At 38.3% G+C, this 16244-nt stretch overlaps 1 protein-coding gene across 1 annotated transcript in view; it reads left to right on the forward strand.

Annotated features, from left to right (window-relative positions):
* Ell2 (elongation factor for RNA polymerase II 2) overlaps window positions 1-16244 on the forward strand; it is a 62336-nt gene that overhangs the window by 27396 nt on the left and 18696 nt on the right. The window contains exons 3-4 of the mRNA XM_076927009.1: window positions 8476-8597; window positions 15033-15196. Coding sequence (XP_076783124.1) covers window positions 8476-8597; window positions 15033-15196 — 286 coding nt within the window. The remainder of the gene's footprint in view (window positions 1-8475; window positions 8598-15032; window positions 15197-16244) is intronic.

A 16244-nucleotide genomic window follows, 5' to 3' on the forward strand; every position in this document is an offset into this window, starting at 1 on the left:
ATCCTACAGGTTTTACTCATCTGTAGGACTGTCTAGACACAAGAAGTTTGAAAAAAAAACAAAAAGGAAAGGCCAACTGGTCAACCACCTTTTTAAAAAAAAAATGTATTAAGATAATTATAATTAAATAACTGGTCAACATTATATTTTTACATTTGTTCAAAAAAAATGTTTAAGGCCAACTGGTCGAGCTGTTTCCAGAAATTAAATCAGAGAGGAGAGAACAACGGGATGGGAGAATATGGACAACCAATGAACTCCATTTCAGGAACAACGAGAATGAGCTTTGGAATCAAAGGTGTATGCCCCACATGGACCCGGCTAGCTGAAGATTTATGTTTTAAAAAATCTAAATAGCTTTAAACAGAAAAATGTATTGAGTTAATTCATAGTGGAATGTGGAATTAAGAGCTGGTCACTCCTCTGTTTCACTTTGAAAATAACCTTCCAAATACTTGTTTATATTAGTGAGCATGCAAGTTTTCATGGTGATATTGACTGAACTAGCTGAAGCCATGCCTTTTGCAAAATCTCGGGCCTAGGCCAACCTTCCTGTTGATCTTCAGGGCAGCTCCTACCCGTCAGGTCACTAGATTTACACCACTGCTGGTGACTGCCAGACACAAGCCTAGGTCTGCCAGCTCTTGCCTGCAGTCCCTCCTGGCATGGTGTGACTTTCCTCAGGACCGCAGAGGAACATGAGGAGAGAAAACTGACAGATTTGGAACTTGCTGTTCACATGTAACATTTTTTTTTTTCCTCGTAGAACTCAGATTTGAGCTTTGTTTCAGAAAAATTAAACCTTTTTTTTAAAAACAAATTTCTGCTTTATAATTGACCAGTACAGTGTCTCCCTGAGTTCTATTAGTGTGCTCTCCCCAGCCCTTTAACTGTCTCCCTGGGTCTTCTAAGTTGTGTTTTTAAGAGGTTGGGATGTGTTTTTAAATGAAACTTGAAGACAAAAGTTCTACATTTTAGTAAAGAACTACACTTTTTTTTTTTTTTTTTTTTTTTTTTTTATAAAAAGACAAGTGTGTACTATAAATCTAAGTACCACAAATCCAGGAAGCCATTTTGCCTAGTTTTTAGGGTTAAACATAGCCTAAAAGAGATCAGAAACTTCCTCCTCCTGATCTTCATGCCTCGCAGCAGGCCGCTGTACCCTCCAGTCTTGTGTTTTCTCTGGCGAGTCCTAGTTTCCCAACGGCCTTAAGTGGGTTATTCAACTTCATTTGTATTTTGTTTTTAATCACTGGCATGTTTGATTGATTGATTGATTGATTGTTTGTACAAATCTGAAAATATTTATGAGGCATCTTCAATGTCTCAAACATAAATACAAATGAATGAGACCACAACCCTTGATTTTAAACAACTCAGTCTGGTGGGAGAGAAAGACATAAATCAAAACCCAGCGTTCAACTTAGTAAAGAAGCAGTAAAGGGTGTGAGGACTGCAGGGACCCAGAAAAAAAAGCAACTAAGCCCACCTCGATAGAGAAGGCTGAGCTTCCTTACGGAGAAAAGGTCCTGAGCTGAGTCATAAGTGAAAGAAATATTACCACAAGGTAAACAAGAAGCAGAGACACTGCCCAGTGTTTTCTGATGGCACAGTGCTGCCTCTGAGATGAAGGGCACTATGACGAGTGAGGCCCAGTTCAGCTGGTGTAGTAGCAGAGAACTCTGGATGCCTATAAAAGTGCTTCAATAACCACTCATGGACAGCTAGATAAAAAGCATCAATGGTGTATGGGACTAATGTGTTCAGACTGGCATTCGAGAATAGTTTTGACTTAAAACCTGAGTGATTTAGAGGTAAGAACTGAATGATTTAAGGACAGGACTGTGAAGGGATCAAAAAAAAAAAAAAAAAAAGCTGAAAGACAAAAGACATTGTCAAAGGCATGAGGGAATCCTAACCAAAGCAGGTGAGATAGATGAGAGCACACACTTAAGAAATGATGGGGAGGAGAAGACAAACATGTGATGGGGTGATGGGTTTGAGCTGGGACATCAAGGGTGGTTTGAGAAGGAGAGAGGTGGACACTAAGTCTCCAGGACAACAGGGGCCTCAGAAGATACTATAGTGTTCTGGGAGATGATTCAGGGATGTGAAGACAGTTTAGCTCTTTTCTATGTCAGCATCAATTCTATATAATGTATTCAGATTTTTTAAATGCTCTCTAAAATAAGAATGATGAGAGTCCTGAACTCACTAGGAGGCTTTAGTTTTTGCTCCCAAAGACTTCATATGTGTAGTCTAACCATGATCACATTTTGAACAAACTACTTAGTTTTCCCATAGCTCTCTTACTTTTTCTCCAAAAGCTGCTTTAGCGTTTGGCTCAATTTTACATTTATTTTTAATATATTTTTTTTTAATTTTCTCATGCTCTGTAAGCCACATGGGTTTCCCTGTATATATCTAATTATCTATTATTTGCATCTTTCCCTTGCAACTGCCCAGCCCACCCTATTTTCTTTCTTGGAAATACCCAGCTACTAACCAGCTTACTCCCAGCCACCTGGCATCTTCTAAGCGATTCTACCCTTCAAGCAGCAAAGTGAGTCATAACAGAACTCACTTTGAAGCCCTTTTTTAGATGGTGAAACCAACAATGGTCAATTGTATTTAAGATTCGTGCCCAGCTTGTTAGCGGATTCAGTCACTAAGGTACTCAGTGTCACTTCCGAGAGGAAAGACAGCTGAAAGCAAGGACAAGAGGAAACTGCAGGGGATTCATGCCTGCACACATTCAGGCAGTTTCATTCTCTCAGACAGAATGCCATGTCATCATTAAGTTCTTTCTCACATTTAGTATGTCTGTGAGTTCCACTGCCTGTTGTTGCAAAATACATCAATTCCCATCTCTTTGTCACCTGCTCTTTGCCACCACCATCACACTCCTAGATTTCTAGACACATATGCCACAATGGCAAAGCTCTCATTCCATTTTATTCAACACTATACCATAGAAATTCAAGCAGTACTGAGCATAATAGTACTCACTGAGTACTTATGGAATAAATAAATGAAACTGTAGTTTTACAAATAATACCAGTTATAAACATTACAATCGGTGTTTCCTCTAAAGTGGTGACAAGTTGAAAAGAACTCAGTATAAGGGTGAACACGTCAAGCTAGGAAATCATTTTTCTAGTCAGGCTCTACCACACCAAAACAGCAACAGCCCCAAAGACATAGTTCAGTATTGCACTGCTACACTTTTTAACCCTGAACTACTTCCAGAATATGCTAGGTCTACATGAGGTATGTGGAGACTAGGAGAAAAAGATGGTCTCTTTTCTTTTCTCTTCCTTAGCATACATCTTGTTAAGGAAGAAATCAAAGAAGCATGTGGATTTATATTATCCTGCATTATTCATGTTAATTGCTACCTGACATGACTTTTTTGGATAACCTCCAGTATTTCTCTTTATGCCAGTTGCACTTGACATTTTACACCACTGTCCTCAACAAAAGTATCTGTCATGAATTTCCAGAGGTTTTTAGCATGTATTACAATCTCTTAGCCTCTGTTTTTAGATTTCCCTTGTGTTTCTATATTTAATTTTTTTTTCTATTTCCATTAAAGGATATCTCTACTTTGTACTTCTGCCCCCAGCATTGGTTTGTACATCTGGGTTGTTCTGAGCCCATTTCTTTTTCTTCCCAAAACCTAGAGTCACAGCAGCAGCTCTCATTTTGTGTTGTGGCTTTCAGGTTGAAGTTTCTGTTTTCTGTTCTTGATTCTGGGTTATCGATCTTCCCCAGGACTATGGGGTCTATATAGTGCATGTATCTCTAAACCATTTTCTAGATTCTTAGGAAATCAGAATCATCAGAAGTCTGGGAAGAATTTGAAAGCAACAGAGAATTCTAGTGCTTAGATGCTTACAGCAAGTTTCACCTAGATCTGAGCACAGTGCAAAGTCTCCACACTGTAGAGTTGAGTAGTAAGTACACCAGTCAGGTGACACTAAGAGACATGCTGGCTTTCTGAGATTCTGCAGAGGTGGAAGAGTAGACTTTTGGGTCATACTAATTGGGAAATGACTCTTTGGTTCTAAAGATCTACAGCCAAGAGAGTCATTTTGTTTAACCTGGCATTTCCCTAACTTCCTTGACGATAGAATCCCCTTTTTAAATAAAACTTTTCAGCATACTTTGGAAATATTGGTGGAAAGAAAGCAGACACCAGTACTAGTTCTGCCTGAGACATTAATCAACATTTTTACTTATTCAGCAAATACATATCGAGTGACTACTTTGTGCTCTGCACCATTCAAGATGCTGGCAGTACATTCACAAGCACACAAAGGCATCTGTCTTTGCACGGCTTATATTCTAGAGGGCAAAGAAATACCATAAACATAATATGTTGGTATTACAAGGTAATGAGTGTTTCAGACAGCCATGGAGTAGAGAAAGTGGTCTGAGAATATAGGGGTGGCAATTTTAAACATGAATATAACCTTGAACAGCTTACTGAGCCTCTTTGTCTCTAATTTATAAAATGAAGAATTTGGGGAAAAAAAATGATCTGGGCTCCCCGGTCCTGTGGTTCAACTGAACAACCCCAAGAACTTCCCTATCAAACTGTGTCACTGCTGTTTCATAAATGTCTTACAGAAAAAAAGGGGTGGGGGGGGATGTCTTACAGAGCCTTTTCAGTCACTGTAGCAGAAAAAGTTAGGTGCTAATGCTTATAATTACTTCCGAAGAAGAGCAGTTCCATTTAAGACTTTTGTGATATCCACAAAGCAAAACATTTAAATAAGTGCAAAAGCCTTACTAGATTTCTTTTGAATCTAGCATACACTTTGATCCTATATGGAGCTCAGGTACCAACTATTTTTAAGCAGATAAGAGCGCATGCACGTGTGTGTGTGTGTGTGTGTGTGTGTGTGTGTGTATACAAGTTTCAGCAGTGTATGCTTGCACTTCTGCCCTAGATCCTTAAGATAGCAGGCCTGTGACTGATGTTGAAATGACCTTTCAGACAGTACTTCATTGCCACATGCCCGAGCCTGTATCTGAATAATTAGAAGCTTTGACTTAGACACCATGGAATACAGCGCCTATGTTAATTATAAATGTCTGAAAGTTTCCTGAAACTTTTTCTTTGTAGCTTTTTATCAAAAACAGACTGCAGTTGGAGAGGAAGGTTGTGGATTGTGGACTTAAGCCTTTGATGTTTAGTTTCTTGGTTTTGGAATGAAAATTAATAACTACTTTTGCAATTACATGGATATGGTGATATATTTCTATATTCATACTAAATAAGAAACTGAAATCACACAATATTTAATACTTTCTAAATAATATTTTATTCTCAAGGTACAAATTAGATGCAGTTTAGTTGTATAAGTATCTAAGTATGCACTCAAGAGTAAAATGGCTCTCCAAAGTAGCTCTTAGATCTACAGCTGGTAAGTCTGTTTAGCACTGTAGCCCCTAAGCAGGAAAACTGACACTGGAAAAAGCAGGTTATATATGACAGAGCAGGTGAGGGACAAAGGACATTACAACTAAACTAGGAGGACCCAGTGGAGGCCACATTTGGGAGGGCTCTGAGTCCTTTAGTTCAGGTCCAATGCAGAGAGCTAAGGTTCAGTAGAACTGGAGACACGCACCGTTCTGCTGTGGTATATAGGAGTTTTGTCCCACAGTTTATTTAAAGAATACTTTCTTTTCATTTTCTTAAGAAGCAGCCTTCAAATTGATGGCACACGAGAAGCAGCAGGGTGTGGGGAGGACATGTAATGTTTTGCATGGACTTAGGATCAGCCTTGAGGACTGGGCAGTACCATGGGAAATCAGTTCTGAGTCCTAATTTAGAAGCAATCTTGCAATCCCTTGGTAAGAAAGGAACTTCTCGATTTTAATTTTAAGTATTTTAAGCTTTTCCTCTAGTCAGGGACTAGAGTCTTTAAGGACTCGTGATCTATATGAAACTTGTAGTTGAATAGCTTAAGTTTTGTCACTTCCAATTAGAGAAAGAAAAGGAAATAAATGTGAACAGGCCATAATGTATATTCTATGCTATATATATATGTTTCATAATGTATATTCTATGCCTCATATATTCTTGCTTATCTTTTCTGCTTTCTAATTTTCTCATCAGAAGTTCTAAGATTGAAATGAAAGTAAAGTTACTCTTTTTGTTTGAAGTAGATACTATATTTCTTTAAAGACAATGTTCTCTTCCATAGAAGTCAGTGAAATCTGAATTCTGAGTTCTGATTTAAGACTACAACTTACCTGTTTTTAACCCAAAGTTTCTACATTGCCCTTTGGATTTTCTGACTAGGCAATTCTTGGTTACTGAGGGGCTTTGCACTGTACTTTATCTGTCAGTCTCTCTGGCTTCCCACTAGATGCCAGTAATATCTTCCCAGATCTCTTAGGTAGCCAAATTGACCCTTGTTCCATTTCATGATGGCTCACAACCATCTGTAATGGAATCTGATTCTCTTTTCTGGTGTGCATGAAAACAAAGTACTCATATACACAAAATAAGTAAACAAATAAATCATTTAAAAGATACGTAAGCTAACATCTAATAAATAGGGCAAAGTCTTCTACTCTCAACAGAAAAGTGCAATTGCATTTTCAAGTCAGAGATACACAAAAGAGAAATCTTAGGCTATGCACAGCCTGACATAGAAATGAGGCCTCAACCCCTATGAAAGTCTTCCTGATGGTCAGGTTCTGCAAACCAAGATGAAGAGTTAGAATTAACAGATCGAAGTTAGGACTCATGGTTAAAGAGGATTTCATTCAGAAGTCCTGACCTTTCCAACCTTTCACTTCCTCTCCCAAGCCTTAGTGGGAGGCTTTAGGCTGTGGTGTTTCTGTTAGCAAGACCCTGCTCCTCTCAGGGAAAAGAAACAAATGAACACTATATCAGTATGCGCATGTACCAGCACAAAGGTGGGACTTACGTACATCACTGTTCAGTACTTCACCCTTGCCTCTTGCTTTCTCCAGAAATACAGGATTATCTGTAAGTAAGCTCAATAAATATCTACAAACATAATACATTAAGATGGGTTTACAAAGGTACTGCATTTTAAAAATATGAGAGAACTAGAGAGTAACTATCAGCCCCCGAGGATATATTTATATTTATTATATAAATAATAAATGTGGAGACTTGGTTCTTCAGGAATTAGGACTAAAATCAAGAGGCCAAGACTGTATGGGTTATCTGATACACAGCAGTCTTTCCAGCTCTAAACAAATCTTAGAAGACATGCTTCCCATGCTTCTTCAAGTTGTTATTTTTTGAACAGTTATTTACTACATGACTGTCATTGCCAGATAGCAGACATCCATTTATTCTTAGCTTTCCTTCCTTCCTCCTGGGAGTTGAAGAAGGTAGCTCTGACTTTCCTAGTTTATTGAGCTTCTCTACATGGCTTGAGTCAGTGTGTCCTCTTCACAGGTAGGGATGACACAGGGATACATTCACTAGCACATCTATGGATATGCCACACGTGTAGAGCCTGTGTCCTCTGCTTTCCATTCCTCCAGTAAAAACGGAGAGGGATCATTACCATGAGCTGCATGGATATTGCAAAACACAATGTCCCTTCTCCCTCATCTACTATGTTACTAACACTCAGTGTGTTTGGGGACTAGAAGGCTCATGTTTTACATGCCTGTATATCCTTATTCTTAACTATCACTTAACACAGTGGCAGCCTTGTAAATCAAAGAAAAGCTTTAGGTACTGAGAAAGGAGGAACAATTGATAGAAGATTCTAATTCCTTGACAGGAGTTTCTGAGCTCCTACCATACACAGGAAGTCTGTCTGATTCAGAGCATGGGTGTCAAAAGAAACCCTTGCTGATAGGCATTCTATTCTTACCTAGCAGGGACTCAAGAACTTGAGTAAGGCCTCAGAAAACCACCTAACTAGATATCTATAAACCCAACACTTGGGCAATAGAAGCAGGAAGATCAGGAGTTCAAGGTTTGCCTCAACTTATATGAGTTAAAGACCAGCCTGGCTATCTGAGACCCTGTCTCAAAAACAAATAGAAAAGCATGTCTGCCCATGTCAGACTGTTGCCCAGGGTCTACCTTGAGAGGGACTTGTTGACTCTGTTGCATAAATATGACACTGAATGAGGGATGATTCCCATGATCGGAACATCAAGATGCACTTTTGCCCTGTGTTACTGGTTATTACTTTTCAAAAGTACTATTCAAAAAATTAAGACTTAAAATATAAAATGTGTTTGTGTTAGGACAGCAAAAGATTAGACTGTGAAATATGCCCCAAAGACCATTATATTATCTAGAAGCTATTCATATGAACAAGAGTGATGAGTTATAGGCATGTTTGTTGTGTTGCTTGAACTCTCTGGTCATTTACATGTTATGAAGATGCAGGGATAACTTGAACAACCAGCAAGGCAGAACTGCATAAGTACTGAAGTATTTTTCTCTTTCCCACCTTTCAGCTTATGAAAATTCCCAAAAATGATTCCTTCAGTGAAGTCCACAACTTTAACTTCTACTTGTCAAATGTGGGGAGAGATAACCCTCAGGGCAGCTTTGACTGCATCCAGCAAACACTCTGTAGGTGAGTACTGCCTAGGATGTGCTAAATACTGCTTGTTATTAGTTAACAAAATGCATATTAATTAGTCATTTTATGTTAATTGAATTCAGCTACACAGCTCATTTATTTAAACATATTAGCCACCTATCATGTACTATAAATTGTGTGTGTCACTGGAGTATAGTCATAACAGTTACAGAATTCAAAAATACTACAAAATGAGTTTTTAAAGTTAAAATAAATTTTGAAGGTTTTTTTAATGTTTATTATATTTTTTTAAAAAGGTGTCTTATATAGGTATTGTGTAAAAGTAAGATGGACAAATATGCATCCTGCCTTCTTTCTGCTCCTCTGCTGCTCTAGAAAGTCTTGTGGTAAGGGATATACATATACAGTTTATCGAGACAGAGTTTCTCCGAGTAGCCCTGGACATCCTAGAATTCATTCTGTAGACCTGACTGGCCTTGAACTCAGAGGTCCAGCTTCTCCGCCTCTGCCGGGATTAAAGGCATGTGCCACCACTGCCCACCAACACTTCTTTTAGTTTTATCGCACAGGCTGCTAGACATTAATTGCAATAAAAATGTAAGAAAAAATTGAAGACAAAATAAAAGAAAGGCAAAGACTAGATACCTCCCTAGGTGCCATGACTCCCTTGCCCACCTTGACTCAGTAATCAATGAGCCATTTGCTTTCTTGCTGTGGTTGTTTGTGATAAAGTGGGAGCCCTTGAGTAGCAGTTTAATACCCAGTTCCCAATGGTGTAAGGCTTTGACACTGAGGCCAAGTACTAACACCAGTCAATGTTTGTGGCTCATCTACACAGTGCTTAAGTCTGTAAGAACTGCTACCAGGAGGAAAGCTGAAACAGGAACTGCCTTCCTGAAAGTACTAAGTTGCTATTTCCACTTAGCTTAAACTACCTGTGTTGCTTTAAAGTAATCGCTCCTAAAAGTTTGGTAAGAACTGTATATGTTACAGATTATATAGCCTTTTATGCTTCATTCACTTCCATCTCTTCTGGCTACATATGGTTATGTATAGTAAATTGTTAAAATTACATAAAATTTAAAATTTCATTGTTTAATCATACTAAGACTTTACAGTCTTAGAATCCACATGTGCTTACCACAGTGGACATCACAGATACAGGATATTTCTTTCATTGCAGGAATTTCCCTGGGAAACACTGCAATAGATTGTAGAATAACCATCTCTCAGGGTCTCTATTTAACAGGTGACTTATCGATAATTATGTAACTATGTTAGTCTGTGGCTGGGCAAAAGGAGAACTGAGTCCTCAAAACTTTAACCCAATGTCCTTTATACAATAGAGATCTACCAGTGTCTGATTATATCAATGCCATCACCTGAGATACTTTTGTTTTCAGGGTGTTAAATTTCAATTTACATGTATACCACATCATTCTATAAAGTACCCTGGAATATACCAAAGGGATTGAATTGAATTCTGTCCCTAGGGAATCTTAAAAATTTCTTTCTTCAAAACCATATCACTTCATAATCATATGTTATATAGTAACAAGTAATACATATTTGGCTCAATGGCTAAAAACGTAGTGTCAGTAAACCTTAAAAATCCTTAAATTTGATCTCCAGGACCCTTCTAGTGGGAAAGGGACTGACTCCAAGTATTTCTTTTTTTTTTTAATTTTTCTTTTTTTTTAAATTGGATGTTTTGTTTATTTACAGTACAGATATCATCCCCTTTCTCCATTTCCCCTCCCTAGAACCCCCTATCCTATACCCCTCTTCCTTTATGCTTTTATACCATTTTGATTACATGCATATGTTAAGGTCAGTTCTAGGTTGAGGGTCTAGCAATAGATACAATAGATGCAAATAGTCGAGGAACAAGCAATACAATAAACACAAATAGTCAAAGAACAAGCAAGGCTTTAAACCCAGTTACATGAACACTCCCGTGATCACTGTTTCTAAAGGCTTATCAGGATGACCAAAGTATCTGAGCCTACATCCCTATCCTAGCCCAGTGTTATTTTCATGTCTGAAGCCTACTCCCTTGTTCTAGCCTAAAATTTAGATTCCTGTCTGAAATTACTTCTTTGTTCTGGCCTAATATTTAGATTCCTGCCTGAGATTACTTCTTTGTTGTAGCCTACGATTTAGACTCCTACCTGAAATTACTTCTTTGTTCCAGCCTAATGTCAGATTCCTGCTTGAAGCCTACTTCCTTGTCCTTGGCCAATGTCAGCTTCTTGCCAAGCAGCCCCAAAGGCTCTCCACCTCTCCCCCTTTTTTATTTTGTTAACAAGACTGAGCCTGTCTTAGGTCATTCTGACAAGAATGCCTTCCTTACCCATCATGGAATATGCATTATCAAAGGCAATGCACTTCTGTCTTAGGTTGGTAAGGCTCTGTGCAGAATCTTACCCATACATGGCTTGCCAGCCTGTTAATTTAATAACTTTGTCTGGGGGTCCATTTTCATGTTTAAGCCATGTACTTTGGCTGCCAACATATTGATGTTGTTAAAGATAAGCTTTAACACAATGGGCAGGAGTAAAAGTATTCCCAGGACAAAAAGGGCTATATATGCCATTCCTGAGGTTTGTCCAAAATGGAAATACTGAGCTCAGGCCATGGATAATTTTATTGGCATTATCTGCAGCATCAAAGGTCAACAGAGCAACATTCTTTAAATTCATAATTTCATTATGCAAAGTTAACAACACACCCAGAGAGGTGTTATGATTATGCCACATATCCTACAGGTGTCTTTAAACTTTTTTCTAATTATAATGACAAAATCATTGTTAATTTCAAAAGTAACACTTCTCCAATGATATTTGTCATGACACTTGGGATAACTCCTAATTCTTGAACCCTGAACCTCCTTCAGATAATTTGAATGGGTTCTAGAGCATCATTGGTTGTTCCAGATACCTATATAAATCCCTTTGTATACTCAATACATTAGTAACATTTTTTTTGCTAGATGGTTAACAAAAATAGTTGTCTTAACTCCTTGTGTAGATGCTACTGCAGAAGCAGTGGTGCTAGAAATTAATGGAATTAAAGCTGTTATACCAGCAATAATCAAGCCTGCAACCCTCTTGCTTCTGCTTAAAGCCTAACTCACTTCTTTCAGCACCAGTTATTTCTGTGACTTAAACACACCACAGCACACATACACCTGCAAGCAGAGACACATAAAAATTTTAATTGAAAACATATTTAAATAGGTAATATGGTTTTATTCTTATATAATATATATAGTATATATTTATTTGTATTACACTTAGCAAAAGAATTTAAAGATTGGTTATATACAAAACTGTCAAATACAGCAAGAGAAGAGAAACAAACAAAAAAAATCGTAAGAAAATTCAGGTAAATCCATTAGTGTCCCTTTTCACAAGAAAACAAAAGCACTAAAATGTTTAGTTCTCAGTTGGGCATGGTGGCACACACCTTTGAGCCTATCACTCAGAAGGAGGAACCGGCTGATCTCTGTGACTTCCAGGACAGCCAAGGATATGTAGAGAGACCCTATATCAGAACAAAAACAAAACCTTTTAGTTATCAGTCTGGTAAGTAAGTTTCCTGTAATCCAGATCCATCCTTTCTAGTCTTGACTTATAATAGTGCCATGTTTTCAAAGGCCCCAGCTTCCTCAGCACAGGCTATGCTCACAAAAGAAGTTAAGTGGATATCCAGCAAATGTTATCTGGTCTCCTTTGTTATCTCTCTTCACCTTCAAAATTCTCATATATAAAATGGCGGAAGTTTCAAGTCAAAATTATTTTTCAAAGATTCCTTAAATACACAAGCTTATTGAAAATACATAGTTGAGGACACATAGTAATGCCTGCTCACCTGTCGAAAACAGTGATCCAGGACAACGAGCAGGAAATCAGGCAACTGTAACACATGCTGGAATCATCCCAGTTTTAACTAAGTTAAAAGACACAAGTACAGAATCTAGAGGGCTGCAGCCTACACAGATAAACACTGCTTAACCTGCATGTAAAATCTGTACATCATCATTACTTGTTCTTCCGTGTATGTGTTCCTTAGTAAGAAAATAGGGAGTGATGCTACATTGGACTCCCTGATGCCACTTTCACTTCATTAAGTGAGTTGTTCTCTCTCCAGTAGTTAGATCTCTTCTTAGTCCTCTGATTGGTTTATCAGTATTCAAAGATACTCAAGTCCCCCTTATTTTAAAAAAAAAAAAAAGTAAACAAAAAGCAAAAACACTTTCCTGCACTTTTCCACCCAAAGTCTGGCTTCAGTCCCCCCATTTCACTATAAGTGATGCCTTAAGTGGGCAGGGCCTTTCATTGCCCCTAAAGCCAGTGCTTAACTCTGAGTGTCTTATAACTCTCAGCTCTGGGCCATTTTCCCACACTGCTTACCACCCTCTGCTTGTGAAGCACTGTCCTCATAGCTTCCATAGTGCATAATACTTCCAGCCATTTTTTGGATGCACCTAAGTCTCAGTCCTTTCTTCCTGTTTGTGTTAACTGCTGTCCTCCCTATCCTGCAACCAGCCCCTTTGTTATTGCAATAGATGGGTATTGCTAGTAACCTGGACATGATCTTTATTTTGCCTTTCTCCCTCTTTCTCTCTCCCATGTCTAATCACTGGTCAGACCCCCATCAATTTTGCCTCCTCCAGCTCTCAGGAGTCAGCTTACTTGTCGGCATTCTGACTACTGTGCTCTTGTTCAAACCCCTAACTGGTCTCACATGTTCACCCTGCATTCTCCTTCTTCCACGTCTGTTCTTCATCTATCTTGATCTTTCTCCAACACAGCTGAGCTATTTCTGTTTTCATTCTCTTGATCGCTTCAGAATCCATACCATGGCCCCCAATCCCTGCATGATACACTTTCTGTCTTCAGCCTCATGTCCACGTACCCTTGCTGGAAGTCCTTCACTGAACTGAACATTGTGCCCACTCTGAGCCTGCACTAGTTATCTTTATGTAGCACGCTTATCCATCTTCCCTCTTGTTTAGTCGGCTTTATGATCTACCTGCTCAGTTATCACTCCGAAAGTCCGGGTAGAGTGTCCTTCCCAGATACTCTGTGTCTTGCCTTCTATTTCTGCCATGTTTCTCACCCATCAGAGAAGCAGCTCCTTGCAGACCACTTCTGTCTTGTGCTTACCCTGGCCTTTGTTCTACCAAATAATATTTATGGGGCAAATTAACTGTTTTATGAATAGTATTTATAATGACAGTTATTAGCAAACTTTACAAAATCTTACTGACTTCTTAGTTCATAACAAAGTTGTTTCCAATTCAGTTTGGAAGCAGAAGAGCAGAAATGTTATTCTTACTCCATATTTTCCAGTTGGCGTTAAGGCTATATAGTATTTTCCTTTTAAAATATTAGTTGTAACTTTACCATGATCTCTAAAAAAAAAGAACCATTTTAAATAATCACTATATTTAAAAATCAGAGCTGGAGAGATGACTCAGTGGTTAAGAGCACTGACTGCTCTTCTGGAGGTCCTGAGTTCAATTCCCAGCAACCACATGGTGGCTCACAACCATCTGTAATAGGATCTGATGCCCTCTTCTGGTGTGTCTGAAGACAGCGACAGTGTACTCACATAAAATGAATAAATAAATCTTTAAAAAAAAAAAAAAAAAGCCAGGCAATGGTGGCACACCCTTTTAATCCCAGCACCTGGGAGGCAGAGGCAGGTGAATTTCTGAGTTTGAGGCCAGCCTGGTCTACAGAATAAGTTCCAGGACAGCCAGGGCTACACAGAAAAACCCTGTCTAGAAAAACAAAAAACAAACAAAAAAATTAGATTTAGTGATTTTTTTTTTAGGATTGCAGGTATTCAAACTGCTTCTTGTAACTTTAAAGCAAAGTCATTATCAAAGTTGGTATTTGTATCCATATTTGTCTGATGTTTTGTTTTTTCTTTTTTAATGTATGTCTCAGGAAGAACTACTTGCCCCAATTCTTTTTTTCAGTTTTTGCTAAATAGAGATTTAAGGAAGTAATAAATACAGATTTTACAGATTTTAGCTATACTACTAATACATTATTGGAAATAAAAAGAATTGTGGGTAAGGTCTCATTTTGTCCTTGCTAAACCATGTACATCATGGTTCTTTTTCTAAAAAAGTAAGATGTTAAGTGTTTGTCATGCCTGTTGCAGGAAGTTTAAAACAGCTGACTATTAAATGAAAGAAGAACTGCAGTACTTTTTGTGACACTGCAACATGATCCAACAAGAGCTTTCCACGTGTGGTCTCTAGGAACTCATTTTAGCCATTCTGTAAATGGGTTTAACATAAACATTTTAAGTAATCATATTTAAAAATTAGTGTCAGTTATTTGAGGATTGTTAACTTATTTTAGCTGCTGATTGTAGGATAATATTCTTGTTTGCCTCTCTTGTGAAAATGAAAGTCATATCTAACAAAGCCACTATCTTGCCTGACAGCTCTGGAGCCTCCCAGCTCAATTGCCTGGGATTTATACAAGATAAAATTACAGTGTGTGCAACAAATGATTCCTATCAGATGACTCGGGAAAGAATGACCCAGGCAGAGGAGGAATCCCGTAATCGAAGCACAAAAGTTATCAAACCTGGTGGACCATATGTAGGTTTGTATAGATGTATTTCTCCATCACACTGGTTGACTGGACTAACTCAGGATGACTGTAGGTAAATAAATACTGGTAATACTAAAAATGAAAACACAGAAATTAATTTTCAGGACATTTTATATTAACATGGTCCAAAAAAGGCCATTTCCCCCTTTAGGCTGCTGGTAAATTAAAGAACATACCGTCATGTTTTATGACTTTTATAACTCGTGGACCTTCTGCTGGCTGTTGGTTATTTCTTTGCAGTACTGAGATCTGCTCATGATAGCACATGAGCTTGGCTCTTCTGTCTGTTCTTTGTCATTGGATGATACAATTTCAGTGATGGCAGTGTGGTTCATGTTCATACTTTTACAGAGCTATTTTTATATCAAAATCTATTAAATAAGTTGATAACCTCATTGTTACAGATTTTGCTTGTGTTTTCAGAGGATTATTGTACAATAATGAATTTTTATTATAAAAGTATAAAATGTGCTTATGGCAAAGCAACAGGATGATGATTTAATTAAGACCTGGCCCCACCCCCATCGTCTTTATCAACAGCTCACTCAAACACGTGCATCAGATGGAAAGGAAGTAAGACAAGATCAGCAAGATGAGTGTCTCTCTGATGAGCAGTGTCTTGAACCTTTAATAAGTCAGTTCACAGTGATTAGCAAGAACAGAATGCAAGAGAGAACAGGAGCTATTGAAGTCTCTGGTCATCTTTGTAACTCAGGGCACTGGAGTGTAAATGAGGAATGGATATTAATTTGGAAATATGTTTCCAAACACAGTTTCTTACAGACCCAAATCCCTTAACGGACTCCTCCTTGTCTTCGGTGTGCCTGCTCTCATTTTACATTGCTGATCACTAGCCATGCTGTCCTCAACTAAAGAGGCTCCACGGCGCCTTTAACAAGTGTCTTTGGAACAAAGCCAATTCTCCTGAGACTTTGAGCTCAGCTTAGATACATTTAGTTTGGTTTAACAACAATTCATGGCTTCCCCAGGCATCTGTACCCATAGGACCCAGTACCCTGACTAGTAAGTTACCAACAAT

This window comes from Arvicanthis niloticus, chromosome 29 (assembly GCF_011762505.2).
Source record: "Arvicanthis niloticus isolate mArvNil1 chromosome 29, mArvNil1.pat.X, whole genome shotgun sequence".
NCBI classification, from domain to species: domain Eukaryota; kingdom Metazoa; phylum Chordata; class Mammalia; order Rodentia; family Muridae; genus Arvicanthis; species Arvicanthis niloticus.